The sequence below is a fragment of the Phodopus roborovskii genome, unplaced genomic scaffold, assembly GCF_943737965.1.
Source record: "Phodopus roborovskii unplaced genomic scaffold, PHOROB, whole genome shotgun sequence".
Classification (NCBI taxonomy): Eukaryota; Metazoa; Chordata; class Mammalia; order Rodentia; family Cricetidae; genus Phodopus; species Phodopus roborovskii.
In genome coordinates, this window is record NW_026126417.1 from 1722819 (window position 1) to 1747235 (window position 24417).

The 24417-nt window shown below is 36.3% G+C and overlaps 1 protein-coding gene across 1 annotated transcript in view; it reads left to right on the top strand.

Moving 5' to 3' along the window:
- Dph6 (diphthamine biosynthesis 6) overlaps positions 1-8345 on the top strand; it is a 111306-nt gene extending 102961 nt beyond the window's left edge. Inside the window, exons 7-9 of the mRNA XM_051183772.1 lie at positions 3212-3306; positions 6532-6619; positions 8230-8345. Coding sequence (XP_051039729.1) covers positions 3212-3306; positions 6532-6619; positions 8230-8283 — 237 coding nt within the window. The 3' untranslated portion in view covers positions 8284-8345. The remainder of the gene's footprint in view (positions 1-3211; positions 3307-6531; positions 6620-8229) is intronic.
- Positions 8346-24417: the final 16072 nt, after the last annotated feature.

Sequence of the window (24417 nt, forward strand, 5' to 3'; positions counted from 1 at the left end):
AAATCAGGAAGGTGAATATAGAAAGCAAGAGAGGAGCTAGGATTTGAGAGTTGAGGTGAAAAGTGTTCCTCAGGGCCTTAAAATGGAAGATGGGGTGCATTCTCTACCGTGTTCATGGTCATACATTCTCTTCGTTGTTCACTGCCATACTTCTAGTATCCATCATAGAATCTGCAGCTACGAAGTTCTGACCTAGAATCTGCAGCTACGAAGTTCTGACCTAGAGCTGTTGAGTCAGTAAATGAATTGATGAACTTTGAAAAATCAGCCTGCATGTACAACAAAAGCACAGAGTTAAGCTCTACACTAGTATTTCACGTCTCTTTTCCATTGTTGGTAGCTAGGGAATTGGGGTGTGAGGAGCTAAAACATTGTTTTATTCATATTTAATGTGAAAGAATGTAAAGAAAGAAAAAAATAAATCTTAAAAAGAGATAGAAAAGAGTAACAAAATTTCAGCATGAAGCTAACCTAAAGAAAGAAATCATTTGGTGTTTTCCTTGCAGTAATGCTGACAGAATCTTATCAAGGAAGAATTAAGTATAATATATGATGACCCCAGTTTTTAAGATACAGCCAGACCCAGAGAACAGGTGTTGCTTACTGTGTACAGTATAAAAATGATTTACAAGTCCTAGAAAAGTAAATTAGATATATACTACATGAACATTTCTCCGGAATGTATACTTTTGGTTCCTAAGCTTAGGAAAACTTCAGGAAAGTAACATTTTCTGTACAATATATATTTATTGCTTTTGTATTCCAAGAGTCTTGTGTTTTATAGAGTGCCAATTCCCTGAACAAAGAAGATATTTATGAAGAAGATGCTGCCATGTTACCAAGAGCCTTATAGCTGACATTTGTAACTCACTCATGAACCTAATTGAACTTAGAGAAGCAACAGAAATACCAGGATTCAGTAATAATACTTATTGATTTGTCAGCCTTAGAGACCACTGGGGCTTTTTACCAAATTTCATGACTGGAAACCTGTATTTCCATACTGGTAAATTAATAATAGAGGAGGGAAGGAGGTTCTAAATATTGGTTGATATCACTGTTTGATCATTATTTAGTGTTACTATAGTATGAATTTCAAGATCTGAAGACATTGTCTTGTTTTTATCTTTTTCCTCTCTCAAGGCTACTCAATAGGTGTTTGTTGAAGAGATGATTGATAGGATAAGTAAATATTAATAATATTTTGTGTAAGTGAAGGATATTGAAGGTCATATACAGATGCCATGGTTTGCCTCTTAAAAGTAAATGTGGAGTTAACATAGCAGTTTATGTTTACAGGGGACTAACAGGACCATTTCCGTAGGGTGTAACAGCCACACAGACTTTAACACTTCAGTTACTCTTTGTATTATAAAAACAAAAAAGAGTTTTCAATGAGGCATTTTCCAGTAGAGAAAAGCTAACTATTAATCATATATAATCTTCACATAGACTGGCCACTAAGTCATAAAAGTGAAATTAGAAGGTCCATGGTGGGAGTTGTTGGAAAATCTGTAGAAAACCAAGTGCAGAACAAATAAATCCACATCTTGTTATTGTTGGTTTTTATTGCAGAAAAAATATTAATTTAATTTAGTTTAGTATGACAAAGCAGTCTTGTCCTATTATCTGGCCCTATAAGGACTACCCCTTATAATTTGGCCTTGCAGAGTCTCTGCTTTATAACCCAGGCAAAACTTTATCCATCTTACCCTTTAGAGCCCTTATAGAATATACTATCCCATTCTCCTTCGCACACTCTCCCTGCTTTGCAGTGTGTCTTCCTTAGGGTTTTTATTGCTGTGATGAGACATCATGACCACAGCAACTCTATTAAAGGCAATAGTTAATTGGGGTGGCTTGTTTACAGTTTCAGAGGTTCCATCCATTATCATTATGTCAGGGAGTATGGCAGTGTGCAATGCTAGAGTAGTATCTGAGTCCTACATTTTTTCAGGCAACAGGAAGTCAACTGAGACACTGGGCAGTATCCTGAGCTTAGGAAACCTCAAAACCCACCCCTAAAGTGACATACTTCCTCCAACAAGGCCATACCCACTCCAAGAAAGACACCCCTCCTAATAGTGCCACTCCTTATGATGTTATGGGGGCCGGTTACATTCAAAATACCACACAGTGCCATTCACATTACTTCTGACTCTCATTGTGAGAAGTAGAATGTTCATAGATCCAAATTGAAGCCACACAGTCAGAATAGTACACAACTACAAAAATTCTCAAATACGCTTGTAACCAGCAAGGAAAGCTGAAGACTTAGGAAGCAACTACATTATTGATAGTAGGAAAAAGAATCTCTCCTCTGAGCTGAAAAGGATTTAGACTTGTGGTACTTATGTGCATGAAAAGCTACTCCATTCTGAATCAGGGAGCTGTGGAACTGTGTTGACAAAGCTTCCACAGAGAATCTGGAAGATCAGTATCAATGACAGCCTGTGCAAGTGGCCTCAACATTGTAGTCCATTGTGTATCAACAAAGCGTTTTCACTCTCAACGTCAAGATCATCATCACATAACAGCTCTTAGTTCAAACAAATAATACAAAGGGTTTTATTTGTTGTTTTGGAGATTTTTGTTTTGTTTTGCATTGTTTGCTTGCTTTTAACTTTAGATTTTATTAGATAACTTTGTAAACTGAACCTTATTAAGACTTAAGGACTTTTTAAAGACCTTTTACAGATTTGGAAGTTCACTGGTTTTTAGTACCCTATAATAGTCATTAAAATAACAGCCTCTTATATAATGTATATGCTTTCTTTTTGTTTATAGTCCTAAGAAAATGTTTAGTTTTAATTGTCTGATAAATTTTTCAATAACATTTCTGCCCCTTCCAAATCAAAGAGCAGGAGGTATATGGTTAGGCCTTGTCCGTTCTCATACTAACTCCCCTACCTTTGAATCTAAAGGAAGTATCAATGCGAAAATTTATCATATCTTTAAGTGTTATTCATTGTAAATAAAAATTCTCATTCATTCTAAGTTTTTAACCAGGATTTGAAATTACTACAGTGCTTTATGGAAATATTTTTCAAATGACCTCTTTAAAGGCATGTCTTAAGCAAAGGTAATTTTCTATAGCCTACCATGTATTTTAGAATTAGTATCCTGCATTTGTTTTCAGGGGAGGATAGCCTGATAAATGAGTATTTTGAAGATGCCATTTTAATTTTTCTTTTGTTTTCCTGATTCTCAGCTTTCTAAAAAGTATGGTGTTCACGTATGTGGGGAAGGTGGCGAGTATGAAACATTCACTTTGGATTGCCCTCTATTTAAGAAGAAAATCGTTGTGTAAGATACCATTTCAGCATCTTCCTTTTTCTTAAATTTAAGTGATAGAAGCAACTCAGCATTTAGCTTGAGGCAGCTTTGGTTGCAAGAAATAAAACATGTCCCTTAAGTTCACAAACACTCAATTTGTTTAATCCCAAGGAAGTCGTGTGAATACTTAAATCAATACCTGACAAGAAGAGGCCTTCATAGAGGGCTGTAAACTTTTTAGACATTGCACTTTCGTTTACTTGCTGATTACGGCCTGCAGTAAAACTGGTGCCTACACACTGACACTTTTATCCTTTCCTGAAGTGTGAATTGCCTGTATTATTTATCTTTCATTACGGCTACGTTTGATAAACTACCACATCAGTAGCCTGTGGGTTCCATTAACTCTGTCTTCTTTTTCCTCTTTCTTGGCTTTAACAAGTTAGAATGATGAGACTAGACATTTCTCTTCAGTTATTGGGGGGGAGGGTATTTTTACATATAAACTTTGTTTTGAATCAGATTCAATTTATGGTGAGCAGTGTGGTACCTCTGCCATAAATCGTAAAAATTAGTATAATGAAAAAATGGGAACTTAGTCTCTAGCTCATCACTTTATTAGCTGTGTTCTTCACTATGCAACACCTCTCTTAAATGTTGGGGGAGCATTTCCTCTGTTCTTTTTGTTTTGTTTTATTTTGTTTCCCCTAAGCTCATGCTTCTATGACTTTGAGGCTAGCCTGTTCTCTAAAGTAAGTCCCATGGCTACACAGAGAAACTTTGTGTCTGTAAAACAAACAAAAGAAAAAGACTTGAATTCTTTGAACAGTTAATAATGGGCAAGGGAATAATCTGGGACATTAAGACTAACACTATTGGCCAGGCAGTGGTGCTATACACCTTTCATCCCAGCACTTGCGAGGCAGAGGCAGGATGTCTATGAGTTCTGAGGCTAGCCTGATCTACAAATCAAGTTCCAGGACAGCCAGAGCCATTACACAGAGAAATAGTTCAACATCTTCTTTGTAGCTATAGAAACTCAAATCTGATCCATATGATAACATAGGAATATTCGTTCTGCCATTGAGGAAAGGTGTCAGAGGAGGTTTATTTAACTGAACCATTCTTCCTGACCCTCCTAGTTCTCTGTCTCTCTGTCTCAGTGTGTGTGTGTGTGTGTGTGTGTGTGTGTGTGTGTGTAGAGAGAGAGAGAGAGAGAGAGAGAGAGAGAGAGAGGGAGGGAGAGAGAGAGAGAGAGAGAGAGGAAAGACAAGCATGACACAGCATGGGTGTAGACATCAGAATAATTTGTAGGAGTGGGTTCTCTCCTTCCTCCTGTATACTTTCTCCTTCTCTGCTGTTTTTCCTTCCCATTTTATCTGGGAGCATCTGTGTTGATGTAATCTATTAAAGCTAGTTATACCTTTTTATCAAAAGCCTGATTTTTTTTAAAGGGTCAATTTGTATAAGTTGTTTTTCTTCCAATATTGTCTTTTTAATGCCATTTTATATAAATATACAAAGTGCATATTTGATGGTAAGCATTTATGAATAGATATTGTGTTTTTAACCATCATGTAAGAGTTTTAATTTTTTACATCTTGCAAATGAAACATTTTCTTGTGAAAATTTAGTATTCTGGACCCAAATATTTTGTGGTTCTTTCTATTGACACTGCATAACTTTCTAATCAAAAAAACCTCATTCAAATATGTTTTAAGCTATTTGCAAAGAGTTGAAGTAAAACTCTGGACAGATGGCTTAGTTTAACTGTTAAGAGCATGTGTTGCTCTTTCAGAGGATCCAAGTTCAGTTCCCAGCACTAACATCTGGCAGCTCACAGCTTCCTGTAACTCCAGACCTGCACAGGCATTGTGCTCACATGCACAAACCTACATAGAGATATACAAACTTTAAAATAAAGTAAAATCAGAAAAATATTTTGAATTTAAGGAATTCAGAGTCAAAATAACTGAACTAGAAAGATGATTCAGCAGTTCAGAGCACGGGCTGCTCTACCAAAGGACCCAGGTTCAATTCCTAGAACCCACATGGTGACTCAAAATCATCTTTAACTCCAGTTACAGGGGATCTGATGCCTTTTTCTAGGATCTATGGACACCATTCATGCACATGGTACATATATGCAGACTAAACACTCATACACACAAAATGAAAATAAGTGGGTTTAAAAGAGAGAGAATTAAAGATGAGCTTTCCAATCTTGCAATGCCCAGGTGCTAATATTAATACACACAATGGAAGTAATTCATGAGAAATTAAAAGAGATATAAAGAATTTCTATTTTCCCATTTTCAGTTGAAATGCAAATCGTTATCTGAATAAACAACAAAAATCACTAGTTATTATAATTTCACAGATATTATTAGTTATTTATAAGTTCTTTACAGGGTATCTTTATTAAAACTTGAATTAATTTACATGTACCCAGAAGGTGGCAGCAAGCAGTTCATACCATGTTACCTGTATGTGGTTCAACAAGCAGTGTTGATATAGGGATCCTACAGTGTGAAGAGTTTAGCCAGAGCCTACCACGACCAACCAGCTTGCTTTTGTGTGTTGGGGGGGGGGGATACTTAGACTGACTGTATATGAAGCACTGAGTCTTAAAAATAAAGGCGAACTGAAGCCTAAGCAATGAAGTTTCATGTTTAGCCCATGCCAAGCACATTTGTGAAATGAAATTCAACAGTTTCGGACCTCCAAATCATTCAGAGCTTTGTGATTATAGCATGAACTGTGGGCCCCTTTACATAGCAAAAGCATCAGTGTTTCCTAGTATTGGAGGGTTTCAGGCCTCTTCCCTCAGCAGCAGGAGTGATTACCCACAAGGTGTAAGGAGTTGGGCTTTTCCGCCTGCCGCTGGTCTTGTCCCACGCCAGCCCCAGTTAACACTCAGAGACTCTGTATTTGATATAATGCTGTTGGCCAGGTACTAGTTTCTTATCGGCTAGCTCTGTCTTAAGTATTAACCCATTTCTGTTGATCTATGTATTTTCATGTGGTCTCCTTACCAGGGAGTGGGGCAGGCATCTGGTCTATCAGGTCTCTCCATGCTGACTCCTCCTTCTTCCTTTCTCTTTTCTCCTTGCCTCCTAGTCCCTTCTGTCTTCCTTACCTATTGGCCAACAGTGCTTTATTCATTAACCAGTATGAGAAATATATATACATAATGACATCTCCCATCACACAAGGTATGGATTTGGTAAGTACACTAAATTGTCTGTGTTGCAGGGACTCCTCACAAGTAGTCATCCACTCTGCTGATGCATTTGCACCTGTGGCTTATCTTCGACTTTCAGAGTTGCACCTGGAAGAAAAGGTAAGTCACTATCAGATTGCACATTTCAGACAAGTAAGTGGTATGCCTTAGTTCTGTTGTGTGATCCTGTAACAGGAGGCAGTGGAGCAGAGAAATAGATTTATTCAGTCAACAACTTTTAGTTTTGAGGATGTTGTATAACACAAAAAGAGCCTTACACTCTAAAGAAATTGAAAGTTAGTTGAAAAAAGAATGATAAATACTTAAAAAAAAAAAAACAGTATAAAACCAGTAAGTCATCTAGCTTGATAATCAGGTTGTTGTGCATAAGAATTTGGGGTAAGACTGGTGGATTTTCATTATACAAGGCTTTCAAGGGAAAAAAATAAAAAAGGAGAGAAAAGGTTTTAGGAAGCTATAAATGTATAAATGCTATAAATGAGAGAATTGACAAAAAGATGGAAAAATGAAACAAAATGCAGTAAAATAAAACATGAATTTTATTTCAAATACATTGGTGATCAGGATGGAGCAGATGCCTGTTCAGTCTGTATTTAGAGGTAGGATAAGATCTGTATTAGATGTTTGTATGAAAGACATAGAGAGGTTACCCTCTGTTTTTACTCATGTAAGGAAAGAGAGTCATAATAGAAAACACAAATAATAGGAAAAGGTCTTATGTCCTGTTTTCTTGCCCAATTCCTGAGGCATACTCATATCTGTCTGTAACAAGGAATCTTCTCACAATGATGTTTTCAGGTTAAGACAGCTTCTTTAAAAGTAGAATGAAAACAGTGGTCCCCAATCTCAGAAGAGTACTTACTAGGGCCAGCAAGATGACTCAGCAATTAAAAGTGAAGGTGTCAACCATGAAAGCTTCGTTCTCTCTCTCTCTCTCTCTCTCTCTCTCTCTCTCTCTCACACACACACACACACACACACACACAACACACATTATGCATGTCAGTCTCCCAGAAAAACTACTGATGAGTAAGATTGGATGGCTATAGATTACTGGAATAGGCTAAAAGTAACCTTTTATCAAAAATTAGTTTTGTTCCATGCAAACACCTTCCAAATTTAACAAAAGGGCTCCTTTCTTTAGCCCTCTTCTGCTTTAGCTGCCATGAGCACAGCTAAGAATCTAAAACACTGAACTCTTCCTTAAGCATTCCTCTCTTATTTTTTATTTACTTTATTTTATTTTAAAGCACATCTAAGAATGTTCTTTAAAGTGTCTTAAAAACCCCGAGTAAAAATATTTCTTAAATAACCCTTTGTCCTTTGAATACCTATAAGAAATGGCATTGTCTGAAACAAATATGTCACTTAAAAAACACAAAAGCAGAATACTGAGGGAGCAAATTTAGCTTAAGTGCAGAAAAACATACAGAAATTATTTCCACTAAATCTTAATTTAGTAGCATAATAGGACTCCTAAACTTTTCTTCTATTGGTGCACGGTTCTGAATGTAAAGAATCAAGCCTATAGCTATGTCCTGATGCTCTGCTAAGATGTCTAGCCTATTTTCTTCACCATGTAGCTAGGGTTCTCTTGCTATTTCATTGTCTTCACAGGCCAATAGCCCACTGCAGATAACTATAATTCTTGGAGATATGATGCTACTGACATTAGTAATAAGTCACATTTTCCTTCTGTTTCCTTATAGGTGTCTTCAGTACCTGGAAATGGTGAAACAACCAGTTATATACACAATTCTTGAAATTTACACTTCATTTTAAAATTTATTATAACCAACTTCTCTCATTACATTTTTTATACTTCTTCAAAAAATATAATGGGACCATTGATTAACTGGAAGAACTTCAGTGAATCCTTCTCTAATATTGCCCATTTTCTCAACTTTCTTTTCTTTGTTAAAAAAAATAATTTCTTTTATTTTTGAGATTATACTATAATTATATCATCTTCCCCTCTTTTTTCCTCCAAACCGTACAATATACCCCTTGTGGCTCACTTTCAAATTTATGGCCTTTTTTTTTTCATTACTGTTGTTATATACCTCACTCTTTATATGTCTCTGTTTCTGTCTGTGCTTCTCTCTCTCTCTCTCTTCCTCTCTCTCTCTCCCTCTCTCTTTCTTTGTGTGTGTCTGTTTATGTGGAAAAAGACTCCGCATAAACACACAATACAAGCTGCTCAATCTATAACATTACCTGTATGTATGGTTTGAGGACTACACATTTAGTATTGGATACCAATTGCTGTGCTCTTCCCTGGGGAAGACATTTTCTTGTCCTCTCAGTAACCCTTGGTAGCCTGAAGTTCTGTATGCAGGGTTGAGGCCTGTGAGCTTTCATGTTCACTTCAGCATGTCTGTTGGTGTCCTCCTTGTTGAGCTCATGTTTAGGCAGCTATGTTAATAAGACTTCATGGGCACAGCTTCTAAGATTCCTGGGAGAAGCGAACTCCCTGACCCTCAGGCTCTTACAGTCTTTCCACCTTCTCTTTACTTTCTTCTTTAGTAACAAGTCTTTATTACCCTTTTTTTATACCCAGTTCTCTCTTTCTGACTTTGGGGGGGGCGGGTTTAAGACAGGGTTTCTCTGTAGCTTTGGCTTTTAGTCTGTCCTAGAAATAGAGATCCACCTGTCTCTTTCTCCCAAGTGCTGGGACTAAAGGCATGATCTACCACTGCCCAACAACATTTCTTTTTCATTTGTTTCCTCCCTTTCTTTATACCCCATGTCATGGAGAAGAGGCATCAGAAAGTGAAGAAGAACCTATCTAGACAATCAAACTTACTGTAATCAAGTGTCACCAACATGATTTATATTTTTTGTTAGTAAATAATCATTATTCAAACTTTCAACATCAGTAGATAATGAGACAGAATATCGTAAATGACATAAAATAACCATTTTATGATTGATTTTTTTTTTTTTTTTTTTTGTGGGGCGCTAAGCATGATTTGACAAACTGTGAGTGCCTGGATCAAGGCATTTCGAGAAGAATATTCATATGTGTCTTAGCACTCACTCTTGTGGTATTTTGGTGAAGAACCTGGCTACTTTTTGCCCTTTTCCAAAAAGTTTGCCCAATGTTAAAGTGAAGAGTTTTGGATTAATTCCATGGCAGAGGAAATCTCAAAACAGCTTGGTATAGACTCTATTGTGTGGTTATTGGTGTTAACACTGATGGAGAGTTACAATGAAAAGGAACAAGCTCAGCAAGAAAAAAATATTTGGGGAAAATGAGCACCAGCTAAGTCCTATATTCGAAGAGATGAACAAATTAAGAAATGAAATAAATCCCAGGGAAAGATCCCACCCAGCTAAGTTTCCAACTTGTGAAAAGGAATAAAAGAAAAGCTAAGATCTGGGTGTTGGTGAAGCATGCCTTTAATCCCAGCACTCAGGAGGCAGAGGCTGGTGGATCTCTGAGTCTGAGGCCAGCCTAGAGTGCAGAGTAAGTTATGATTGATTTTTTAAATAAAAATTTAAATATTACTGTGTATACCATGTAGAATTTTTAAAAGCTGACTATTTTGTAGAATAATTTTATGTCTTCTGCAAAACTGATTGAAAAAACACAGAGGCCCATGTATATTTTCTGTCCCATGGAACAGTTTGCTTCATGTCAACATCCTACACCAGAGAGGTATTTTTGTTGTAGCTGATAAACCTACATTGATGGGTCCTTACCATTAAAGGACCTTGGGTAACCAGAAGAGGTGGCTCACTCCTGTAATAACAGAACTTGAGAGGTTGAGGCCAGAGGAATGTTGTGAGTTTGATGCTTGTGTTATCTTGTCTCCAAAACAAACAAAAAGGTCATAGTTGACATAAAGGCCCACAATTGTGGGTTTTATACTCTATGGGATTTAACAAATGTCCAGTGACATATATTCATTGTTATGGTCCTATAACACAATAGTTTTACTGCCCTAAGAGTCCTGTATACTCCATCTCTTCATCCTTTATCTGATGTATTCCTGACAACTACTGATCTTTGCGCTCTCTAGTTTTACATTTTCCAGAATATCAATTACTAATATGCATTTGGATTCTCACAAGTCTTGTTATGACTTTTTTTCCTGTTTTGGTGTCCATGACTAAAGCAGCTATCAGAGTTCATGGACAAGTTTTGTGTAAATCCAAGTATTCAGTTCATTTGTATAACTGTTAAAGAGCATAATTACCTGATCGTGAATTTTTTTCAGGTTTATTTCCATTCCTATGGAAAATATTCTGACCGAAAGCAACATAGTGGAGGATGGGTTATTTGGCTTAAAATTGCAGGATGTATAGTCAGGAGCTCTGGCAGCTAGGCCCATCCATCCACAGTGAAGAGCAAAGAGCTCCTTTATATTGTACTTCATATATTTCTGACATCATCCCATATTCCTGTCCATTTCCCCTTTTAAAGTTGTGTCTTTCCCCCAACTTCTTTTGAGTTGGCTTCTTGCTCTTTTACTCTTCATGTGAATTTCACTGCTGTGTCTCTTTCCCTTTGTAGCAATGGTTCTCCACCTTCCTAATGCTGTGTTCCTTTAATACAGTTCCTCGTGTTGTGGTGACCCCTAACCATTGGATTATTGTTGCTACTTCATAACTGTAATTCTGCTACTGTGATGAATAATATTATAAATGTCGGTTTCTTGAGGTCTTAGGCAACCCCTGTGAAAATGTCATTGAACCACAAAGGAGTCACAGACCACAGCTTGAAAACCGCTGCTTTGTAGTGCTTGGTTCCCACAGCTGTACATTGCTTTCTACATTAGTAGATTGTCATTGATAGACTGGAATCCATGTGTCACAGTGTTGAAAGGTCTCTTATCAGTCTTGGTCACAGGGCTCCCTATGAGCATTCTTGGTTAGTCAAAAAAAACCATTTGACACTCCCTGTTTTGCCATCACCTCCCTTCTCCCTTGACCTTTCTTGTGCCTTACACACTTTCATTCTTTTTCTTCTGTTTTTCAAACTGTTTATACATTCCCCTTGGAGCAATATTGATTCAGCTACTTACATTTAACCACACAAGTTAAATTGTTTCAATGCCTTCTTTTTCTGTGGCAACTTTATACTGTTTGCAAATTTCTTGTGGGCTGGTCCTTCTTCATCCTCTTGTTATCCAAATCAGCTATGAGATCTGTAAGTACCAGATATGACTTTAAAAATAACTTTTTCATAGAATCCCTCCACTCTTTGTTTAGCTGGATTCACAGAGCTCTGCCCAGTGTTTGGCTGTGGTTCTCAGCATCTGCTTCCATCAGGTACTGCATGAAGACTCTATGATGACAATTAGGGCAGTCACCAATCTGATTACAAGGAGAGGCCAGTTCAGGCTCTCTTCCCACTATTGCTAGGAATCTTGGCTGGGATCATCCTTGTGGGTTCCTGGGGATTTCCATGGCACCAGGTTTATCCCTCTCCCCATATTGGCCCCCTCTATCAAGATATCTCTTTCATTACTCTCTCCTTCTGTCCTGCCCCCAACTTGACCATCCTGACCACTCATGTTCTCATCCCCCATATGCTCTCCTCTACTCCCCTCACTCCATCCCCAGTTTACCCAGGATATCTCATTTATTTTCTCATAAGGAGCAGGGCAAGAAGATAAGATCATGGTGGGGAAAACCCACAGACATCTGACATGAACTTATGGGAGCTCACAGATTCTGGAAGAACAGTTAGTGAGCTGGCATGGGATCAGCCTAGGCCCTCTGCATCTGGGTGAAAGTTGTGTATCTTGATCTTTTGTGGTGCCCCTAACAGTGAGACCAGGACATGTCCATGATGCATCAGCTGGCTCTTTGGAACCTATTCCCTATGTGGGATGCCTTGTTTATTCAACCTTGATGGGGAGCAGGGTGAGAGCTTGGTTTTTCCTCAACATGATAGGCCATGCTTTGTTGATTCCCATGGGAGGCCTTACCCCATCCAAATGGAGAAGGAGTGGGATGTGAGCTGGGGTGGTTAAAGAGAGGTGGGGGAGGGAACAAGAGGAGAGGAAGGAGGGAAAATTATTGGTATGTAAAGTAAAAACAAAAACCTGAATAAAAAGACAAGCAAAAAAAAAAAAAACTTTTTCAATGAACTGTTATTTTTCAAACCTCATTTTTTTCTTTGTGAAAAGTTTTATAGATGTCTTTGCATTACATATCACATACAAATGTACATCACTTTCCTCTGTTGTTATTAGACAAAAATGTCTAAGAAAGCTGTAGTGCAAAATACAATATAGAAATTGATAGTGCACATTTTAAAGATGATATTTAGAGATATTAATATGTTGTTATATCATAAGTTATTAGTTTAAATGTTAAAATGATACCAATTATTAATGAGGCTCCTAATAACAAAACTAAATAAGGAGAAGACCTGCGTTAAAAACTGGCAACAGCTAACATCAAACTAAATGGAGAGAAACTTAATGCAATTCCCCTAAGATCAGAAACAAGACAAGACTGTCCACTCTCTCCATACCTTTTCAATATTGTACGTAAAGTTATAGCTAGAGCAATAAGACAACAAAAGGAGATCAAGAGGATACAAATTGGAAAGGAAGAAGTCAAACTTTCACTATTTGCAGATGATATAATAGTTTACATAAGTGACCTGAAAAACTCTACCAGAGAACTCCTACAGCTGATAAACACCTTAGCAAAGTAGCAGGATACAAGATTAACTCAAAAAAAATCAGTAGCCCTCTTATATATAGACGATAAAGGGGCTAAGAAAGAAATCAGAGAAACATCACCCTTTACAATAGCCACAAACAACATGAAATATCTTGGGGTAATGCTAACTAAACAAGTGAAAGACCTATATAGCAAGAATTTTGTGTCTCTATAGAAAGAAATTAAAGTAGATACCAGAAAATGGAAAGATCTTCCATGCTCTTGGATAGGTAGGAACAACAGTAAAAATGGCAATCTTGCCAAAAGCAATCTATAGATTCAATGCAATCCCCATCAAAATCCCAGAACAATTCTTCACAGACCTTGAAAGGACAATACTCAGCTTTATATGAAAAAACAAAACACCCAGGATAGCCAAAAACAACCCTGTATAATAAAGGAACTTCAGGAGGCATCACCATTCCTGACTTCAAGCTATACTATAGACCTATATATAGTCCTAAAAATAGCTTGGTACTGGCGCTAAAATAGACAGATAGACCAATGTAATGGAATTGAAAATCCTGATATTAACTCACATGTCTTCAAACATCTGATTTTTGACAAAACAGCTAAAATTATACAAAGGAAAGAGGAAAGCGTCTTCAACAAATGGTGCTGGCATAACTGGATACTGGTGTGTAGGAGATTGCAGACACCCACAGCTAAACTGAGCCAAACTCCTGGAATCAAGCTGCAGAGAGGGAGAAATAATAAGCAAAGAAGTCAGACCAGGCTGAAGAAACCCACAGAGACAGCTGACCTGAACAAAGGGGAGCTCATGGACACCAGACTGATAGCTGGAAAACCAGCATAGGACTGACCCAGACCCTCTGAACGTGGGACTCAGTTAGAAGACATGGGCAGTCCATAGGACCTCTGACAATGGAACCAGGATGTATCCCTGGTGCATGAAAGGACTTCAGGAGCACATTCCTCATGGAGGGATACTCCCTTAGCCTAGAGACAGGAGGAAGGACCTAGGCCCTACCCTCAAATGATTTGACAGATTTTTATGATCCCTCCAGGAAGGCCTCACCCTCCCTGAGGAGTATATGGGGAATGGAATGGGGGTGTTGGGGGGGTCATTGGAGGATGGGAGGGAGAGGGAACTTGAATCAATATGTAAAATAAGGAAGAAAAATTGGGAAATCAATATTTAAGTTTCTTTGTGCCCTGGCTTTATTGCTTATGGCAAATATAATGCTAAAATATAGCATACATCACACAGTGACAAGCTTGAATAAAATGAAAAGTACAAAGATTTATATAAATCAACTAAAAGATTACATCAAAATGCCTAAAATTTAACAGTCAAGGCTTTTAGTTTTAAATATTCAGATACTCATCTCACGTAATTGTCTCAGAACATTCAGCTCTGTAGTAAACAATATTCAAAATGATTTTTGGGAAAAAACATGCTTTAAACAAAAACGGGTGGTTTAGCAGTAAAGAGCACTCCTCTTCCAGAATGCCTGGATTTGGGTTCGATTCCCAGCACTCACATGGCAGCTCACAACCATCTGTAACTTTGGTTCAAAGGATCGAATGCCCTCTCTTGGTCTCCACTGGCACATGCACACACCAGGCACACAGACATGTGTGCAGGAAAAACACTCATACACTTAAAATTAAATGTAAAAGAATTTTAAATGGCCACAGAAGTTTAATGTCAATTTCATTACTACCCTCAATATCAATCACTTCTTCCTTAATTGTGCTTCTGAGAGAATAGCCTTTTTGTACTAATGTATATGTTGTCATTTAATGCTTCCCTTTGTTTTTGCTGAAAAGATCTCATGGGAACAAATGTATTTTGTAATTATAAGAGATCCTAATTCAACAGTTTGTAGCTTTTAAAGGAATCAGCATTCTCATCCTGGTTTTGCTTTTTTTTTTTTTTTTTCATTTTAATGTTCATTCTTTCAACTATATCATCAAATATCTCAAAAGCATTGTAACAATAAACCACATATTTTTTTTCTCTTTGATGTACATATATCAGTCTTTGCAAAATTATTCTGGCTATGTTACAATCACGATAAATATAGACTCATTGCAAAATAATTCTAATTTAACTTTATGTTGAAGTTACTGTCTACCTTTTTCTCAGTTGACTGAAGACAGATAATTGAAGTCACCACTTTAGAATATAAGATTTGCCTGTTTGAGAAGTACTTGCTCTAAAGCAGTTCCAGAAGTAGCTGAAGTTCAGTTTGAAATAAGATAGGGACTGCTATTTGTGTGTATTCTTTAATGCATAAATAATATGCAAACAAATGATTTTTCATCAATCTTTGTTACTGACAAGTTCAAGAAGAGGCATGAACTCCAATAACCTATTTCTGTTTGGTTATCATATACTATTTATTTTTATTGTTTAAATCTGACATCTTATTGAACTACATAAGTGAATACCTAATGAGAAGACTTTTTAAATTTTTGAGTTACACTTATAAGCCAAACTAATTATAAAAGTCAATTCCATGGTATATAAGCAAATATTGTAAAAAGACAGAATACATTTGAAAGTGGATCTGGGACTTAGGATTTGAAATTCATTTTCTTCTTTGTACTTTCTAACAACCATCATCTTTTTAATCTAGCATCTTTATCACCGATGGTACTGATAAACCACCTGATAACTATACAGAGACTTGATGCTTCACACTTAATTACTCCAGTTAATAACCTTCCTTAAACAAAGTTAACTAATATTAAAGGTGAAGGGTACTGCATGCCTATCCAAGGAAAACCTAGGTTCATGAGTTTTATCTCACTGGTGTTATTTGAGTGGTCCTGTCATTCCTCATTTATTACCCAAGGGGGGGGAGGGGGAATTTTTACACAGGTGAAATAAAAGTTAAATATTTTTAAATTTCACATTTGCTAAGTTTTAGAGTCAAATGTATATGAATCTCCTTTGGCATATTCTTACAGTTTTATCAGACTAAATTACAAGCTTGATAAAAGATTATTTTACCTATTGAGTGCTAATGTCAATTGTATATATATGTCATACAGAACAGAGCACTTAGTAGATAGTCAATAAATGTTTGTTATATTAAGTTGAATTGACTTAGCCTTTAAGTATGTCAAAGGATAAATGATTTATCTCTGAACCATCTCTGAAAGTAGCATTCTACCTATTCATCACTACCACAGATAAGTAGGGTAACAAGAAGCAGTATATAATAAGAAGTGGGGCAGCCATGTTTACTAGGAAAATATCATAGACTTCTGTGTGGTGTCTTTAGAGAAAGAGCCAGCATCATCCTTTCTTAATTTGTGTGAGTGGATAAACAGAAGTTAAAGGTGGTTATTCACAATGGAACCCACTAGAGCTAATTCATTTGTAAATATTAACTCATTTTGTCAGAATTCTTTTGATTTCCTAATAGAAATTAAACCTCTTTTCTCTATTTTGGTTTTATTTAATGTATTTATCTGATGATAGTTTATATGGAAACAACATTCAAAAAATTATTAAGTATATCTTAAAATCTAAGGCACATGTACAGATTAGCTATGATTTTTCTCTGAGTATTTGAATTTGACTATTAGTTGATATGTCTTACATATTGTACTTCATTCAATTTTGACATGAGAATTTAATGAATATTATAGGTATAATAATAGTATTCAGATTATATATAAAAAGAACAAAGAAGAGTTCTCCACCATTTCTTATTAAAATAAATTCAGATGGGTACTATGAAACGGGGAATTTTCATCTGCACAATTGCAGTGGGAGTAAAGGAAGGAGGTGAGAGGGCAAAGAGAAAGATTAGCCTTGAACAGACAGTTAATAAGACCAGTTAGTAGCAAGGGTACAGTGAGCTGAATTCTAATTTTATTGTGTTCAGGTATGAAGGAATTCAAGTAGCTTAATGAATTACTCATTTTCCATTTAAAGTTACCGAGAAAATCCTGATGAGCATGAATAAGTCATCTTGATTTTTTTCTGAAATCTTTTACTTATCAAGTAGTGCTATAGACTAAGATCCATGTCATGAAAACTCATATGATAATACTATATTTTTATAGAAAAACCAGCTGAAAGCCTGTTTTGAAACTACTTTGAGCATCAGGGAAATTCTACTAAATTTCACTGTTATACAATATTTGTTTTCAAAGCTGTCCATCAACCTATTTGAAACCCAACCTTGTTTGAAGTTTGGGGTTGAAACCATGGCTCTGAGGTAAAGAAAGAGTACTTACTTATAGAGAGGCCTGGATTTCCACTCCCGATATCCACAAGGTGGCTCACAAAGAAGTCTGACTCCAGTTCCAGGGCATCCAGTGTAACCATCAGATTTCTGTGGGCCCCTTCATGCACATAAACTCATACAGGCATGCAGACACATACACTTAACTTTAATGCCAAAGAAATCTGAGTTTCTTAGAGTAACTGATAAAAGTTGTGCTATAGGGTAAACTAGTTTTCTTCTTTTAAAAATTGTATCATTCAGTGCTGAAGTTAAAAGAAAAATGGCCTTTCCCATTCCACTTCTAAATAAAAAATTAATCTGATGTATTAAAAATGGATATGTCTTAGCTGTTTGGTGACTTTTAGATCCTAATGTTATTTTATTATCCACTGTATCAATATTAAATTCCCAATTTATCCCTATTGATTTAAATTTAATTTCTTAAGGTACACTCTAAATTTGTTCATTTGTGTTCTATGTTACCTATTTCAGAAAATCTGATTAATGCATTAGTTCATTTATACAATTATACTAATTTGTTAATGGTGTTATCCCATAATTTTCCTAAGATTAGGTCTCACCATATACCCTAAGCTGACATTGAACTCTCTCTCTCCCTAGGTTGCCCTCAAACCCATAATTCCCATGCCTTAGTCCCATGAATGCTGTAACCATATGCCCTCTCCACCACATTGATCTGCCCCATGACTTATTAATGATGAGGCACTTCTCGCTGATGAACATTCTTCCTATTGAAATGATTTAACTGGTGTGCTCTCTGTCTTTTGCCTTTAATAGCTGTGATATTTCCTCCTTTTCTCTGAATTAAACAAAGTCTAACTCCATGCTGTTATACCATCCTTTTGATCTTGGTGTGATGGCAATATACTGAGAATATGTGTGGCTGTAGTGACTTCTGTCATACACATTGGTCATTAATCATTTTCAATGTCAGTATTTACTTGATAGTCATTCTCAGATACCGAGTTTTACTGAGTGCATAAACCTCTTTGGCTTTATGTTTTACTTTGAATGGATGCAAACTGCCCTTACCTGTCAGCTTCTTTAAGTCTCCCGATTCATCATTTGTTATCCTGCCCACTGGCTTTTTCTTGGCACTTAGCATCCTCAAGATGTTCATGAGTAAGTGCTTACATGAAGTGAACTGTACTGAAAATAACACATTTAATTGAAAAAGAGGACCTCAATGAAATTCAATCCTTCCATATAAAAATTATGGACTCCTTTTGTAAAACATAATGAAAATTTTACTTATATACTTATTATGTGTATGGGCATTTTACTTAAACATATGTCTGTGCACCATGTGAATATGTGGTTCCCTCAGAGACCAAAAGAGGGCATCAGTTCCCCTGGAACATGAGTTACACACAGTTGTTAGACGCCATGTAGGTTCTGTAAATCAAATCCTGTTCTTGTGGAAGCACAGCCATGGTCCTTAACTTCTGAGCCCTCTCTGGCCCCCTTATATTCTCTTTGTTTCTTTATGCAGACATTCCTGTTTTACTTCCTAATTTTTACAGAATAACAGTAATAATCATCATCACTAACAAGGCTCACAATTTTCTATGAGATAGCCACTTGTCTGAGGGAATGTACTTTAAAAAGATACATCAAGATAATGTGTTTATCTATCCAACCAGAAGCTTCACTCTTACAGAATAGCATTCATGTTGCTAGAAAGCTTGATGTGTGCTACTGGGAGAGAACAGTAATCATCAATATCACACAACTACAAAACCTGTGACCTACAGTAGTGAACTTCCTGCAACATATTCTGTTGTAATAGTGGTGTAAATGTTATAGTAATAAGAAACTGTGTGAGTAATCCAAGCCAGAATCTCTCCATCAAATTGAAACAATTTTTTTATTATTATAACATAAAACACACAACTGGTTTACCACACAATCCTACAGGACAAGCAGTCATTGAGAGATCCAATCGTACTTTAAAAGAAATGCTCCATAAACAGGCCGGAGGAACCAAGACACCCAAACACAGATTACATAATGCTTTATTAATATTAAACTTTCTTTTTGCTAATGAAAAAGGAAAAACAGTTGCAGAAAGACACTGGACAATAGAAAGAACTTCTGAACTAAATCAGCCAGTGTACTCCAAGGATATATTGACCTTGGTATGGAAACCAGGATATGTGTTACGTGGGGGGTAGGGGTTTCACATTTGTATCTACAGGAGAAGAAAAACTATGGATACCATGTAAGTTGAACAAGAGAAACATCTTAATGAAGAGAAATGACAAGTCATCTAACAAATTGGTTCCCATGAAATGTGCGGAGAACTCTTAAAGGTAGGGGAAGTATTCTGTTCGTGCCCTTACATGTAAACAGAGAATACCCATCTTCAAACAGCCAAAAGACACTGAACATGTAGGTACCTACAGAAGAGAAGATAGCTCTCCAGAAAGAATCACTTAATGAAGAGGAATCTGATTTATGGTAAAAATATTTAATTCTAGTAAACTATTTCTATACAGAAATCTATTTCTTTTTACTATCTAGTATTCCTCTAGATTTCATGTAAACCAACGCTGGCTTTGGAGTTGCATTTGGCTTTCCTTCTCTGAATTCAAGCATGCTGTTAAGATTAAATTCACAGTTTCTGCCTTATATCAACAAGCCAATTGGTGTAAGGTAGAAGAAAACAAAATCTGGGGACTCATTTGCTTCTACGCAATTTTCTCTCTGAAATCCTAATTTTTCTCATATACATTTTAAGGCTTATTATTGCCTTTCCCTATATGCATACATTAAAACTTGAAAAGTTTACTTTGATATTGATGTTTAAGTTTACTACAAGGAATAATAACAGTTCCTAACAGCAATCTTTGAACTCTGCTTTTGTTGTGGTCTGTCAGGTAATCTTGGCCTTATCTAAAACTGGCTGTACCAACGTTGCTGTGAGACCTTGGTTGACTGTCCAGGTAGCTTGGCTTTGCTACATCTTTTGGAGGTTGCCCATCTGTACTTTCTGTCTACCCTAGTATTTTTATTTTCCTTCTCAGGTCTTGATGAGGTTGAAGATTAAACTGTCACAACTATTATGCAGTCTTCCTAGTTAGATATATTAGGTATTAGACTTAAGCTTTCCAGCTTAGGACAACTATTATAAACTTCATTATGCCTTCACCCTAGAATTAGATATGTAGCTCTTAAGTTTGTTTGTTCTAGATTTTCCTTTTCTTAGAGAACACTTGTTATTCATTGTTTTTTATATAGCTTTGTATCAAGCCTAAATCTTTTCTTTAAACTAAAAGGGGAATTTAGTGAGATATTCACAGTCGGCATCTGTGGCACTGACCCTGCCCATTGGGAATAGCATCCATGATGCTAGAAAGCTTGATGTGTGCTATTGGAGGAGAAAAGTAATCATCGGTGTCACACAACTATAAAACCTGTGACCTACAATAGTGACCTTCCTGCAACATCTTCTGGTGTAATAGTGGTGTAAATGTTATAGTAATAAGAAACTATGAGTAATCCAAGCCAGATAATCCATTGACTGTTTATTTTTATTTAAACTAGTCTTATTCATTGTTTTGTTCATATTAGCATTATCTTGTGTTTTGCATGTATATCTTCATGTGCCCTGTGTATGTATGTATATGTGCTTTGTATGTGGCATGTGTCTGTTCAACTACATGCCCTTCCATGTAGAGCCAGGGTATGGCATTATATGTCTTCCCTCATCACTCTTCACCTTATATATTAAGGCAGAGTTTTCCTTGAACTCAGAGCTCTCCATCTAGCCAGCTTTCTCTGGAGCTTCCTTGTCTTTGCCTACTTGTCTTGAATTGCAGTCAGCTTCCATGTTTCCCAGGTATTTATGTAGATGCTGGAGACCCAGTCTTCTGTCCTTACCTTAATTTTCAGCTCTAACATTAATTTCTTTTGAAATCCCACACACATTCACATACCAAAAAAAAAAAAATGTTAGTTGCAGTAGTATTAGGTTGGTTATATAGATGTGTGAATTATTGTTACAAATGAAATTGTTTTCTAAGTATTTTATGAAATTTAACACATTAGATTTATGAAGAGACCTACCAGTCTCCATCCTGGGGAGTTATTCCCAGCAGGGCAATCAAAGCTTTCAGTGTCTTCAAATTTGAAAATCAAATTCAGTGTGCCATCAGATGCTGTTGCGCATTTTAGACCCCAGTACTTGGCCAAATAACAGTTTCCTGCCACAGTCTTAAGTTATTTGTTTCACTTTTCCTCTGCCAGAAGCCATTCTCTGTACCCAGAGAAACTACTCATCCTACTCATCCTCTCCCTGTGCTGGGGAAGTTAGTAAGTTACTAACACTCTCAGCCATCCTCAACATTTGGAGGTGAAACAGAAATTTGGAACTAACATATAATTCTTTTACCGTATTCTTCTGATAAGCATGCTTGAAGCCCATACTACAGAATTTGTTGGTGATTCCTTCATAATGTTGAGTAGTAGTTCTCTTAACCATGAGCCAATTTGTGGGGTTTTTATAGACATTTTCCCTCTCCATCTCACACTCTGTGTCAACTCATTACATTGCCCTGGTATTATCTCCCAAACAATTAACTACCCACATACACATTCTGGTTTTAGACATTCTGGGACAACCCAAACCAAAACAGGAACTTCGAAGAGAATCTTCAGTTACCTTAGAGAGATTGTTGTTCTTTTGGGTGATGCTTTTTAATTTTAGAGATCTACTAAAACTCTTTTAGCCCTTCACATATTACATAATAGTATTACTTATCTGTTTCAAGAAATGATAGATTTATGTTTACTTTATATGAACATTTAGATCTATATGAAAAACATTTGTTAGTGTGTAATTATCGCCTCTAATTATGCACAGTGTACTTTTTAACACCCTTGTTTTACAAGGTACACCTCTACATCACTGCAGGAGCTCTATTTTATGGGGTTATCAGAATACATTAAAGCTATATTATAAAAGTGTTACTTTGATTCCTGTCACTTAATGGATGTTGATATTTAATTTGTTTTTCAAGATTTAAAGAAAAGGTGTTCAGGAAAATCACATGGTGATTCCTGGTAGATTAGTGGCAACACAGCCCTCTTTTATACAAAGAAGACAATGCCTTCTTAACTCATTTTTTCTCTCTAATATGCTTCACATTTAGTGAAGAAGAAATTTACTTATGAAATACAAAAGAGTTAACTGGTGCACATATTGTGAATTTTATCTTCCCTTAAACCCAAATTTATGAATATCTTGTATTGAATGGGCTTAATGATTAAAATTGACTGACTGGTGATGTGCCTTTATTTGCAAACTCATAAACATGAAGCAAAATATTATAGATTTGAATTATCTCTGAAATATATTCTATAACTTCATGCAAATAGCTGTGGCTTCTTCTATGGTCAGGTCTCTCGGATGCATGTGTGGATGTCTGCCTCCTAAAGTGCTTTTGTTAACACCATAATTTTAAATTAAGTTTTCCAGAAAGCTGTTCCTGCTGTACATTGTGGCATCTAAGATTAGGTCAGTAGCCATAAATCTCATTTATGTACTTAATGCAAAGGAGATACAGCTGCCTTGGGAATCATGGAGCCAAATTCCTTGCTTTGCCCCTCTTACAAGATATTGACATATAAAACAAAATGCTCCCATTTTGCTTTGTCTCTCTCTTCGTTTAAAACTTTAAATAAAGAATGTTTATGCAGGGTTCTTTTTCATTCATAAAAATGGAAATCACCCATAGTGTCTGCATGAGTAGGCTTGTATTCTTGTTCACGAATTCACATGATAGATTGGCCCATAAAATCTTTACGTTTGGCTTGTGCAGCTGAGTTCATGACTGAATACAAAATGATAAAGAAGTCCTAGCATTTTGTAGAAAGCAAAGAAATCATGCCTTCTAGATGGCCCTTAAGCTAGCTTTTAACTGCCTGGAAATCAGCTAGAAATGCATAATCAAACTTGCCATTAAAGGCATAGTGTGTAGCATAAATCTTTGGAGCATAATCTGCAAATTAATGCAAAGGGGTTCTTTCACATTCATTTGGTTTTCATTATATTTGCATGGAAATCTGCCAATCCAAACACATTTTTTTTTACCTTTCTATCCATCAGAAGTTAAAATAGAAATGATGGATTGTGTCACTGACCAGTCCAACAGCCCATTTCTTTCAACGCATTACTGTGTATTTACTGTTTTAGGTATATTGTTTTCAATTTCTGGCAGAATAGTCAGTTTTTGATCCTTGGTAGAAAATGTCAGTGCTCACATTTCCTGTGGGGTTTTGGCCTTTTTGTGAAAAGGTAGGGGGAGCTAAATGAATTATGATGCTGTCATCTGAAGAAACCACAATATATTTCTTTGCCAAATTTTAGCAAGAACATAGCTGATCATCTGCTCGTACAAGCCTTTCTCTGAACTCTACCAGCAGTTCACACAGGCTACTGCCTGTTCTCTTCCATGCTGAGAGAATGTAGCATGCACAATTCCTTTTAACCTTCCCTTTGCAAGGTTAATGGATTTAATAACCCCCAAGGAAGATATGTCTTGCCAAAGGGATTTAGGAATCTAAATTTATGAATTCAGAATTTCATAACTGAGCTTAACTAAAAGTAACACCAAGTTGCTTCATAATGCATACAGATTATGGGGAACACACTTGTCTTTCATTAATTCCTGGAGAATGGACACTGATATCATAATTTTCAACCCAGTATCCTTATGTTCTGTACAATACTACATATTTCCTGGCAGCATTTGTGCATCTCAGCAAACAATACATTCTGAACATTTGTGAGAGTGGATTAGTACTGCAGTCATTGTGGATGATGTAATACTTAGATATTCCTCAGTGAACATCAGTTTATATTATTTGTTTTTACTGACCCATAAATAAATGTGTTTTCTTGAATTAGCTACATTATTTTTCAACCAATTCATAAGACAACATCATAAAAAACAGTCTTAATTTTAAGGATTGGGGTCC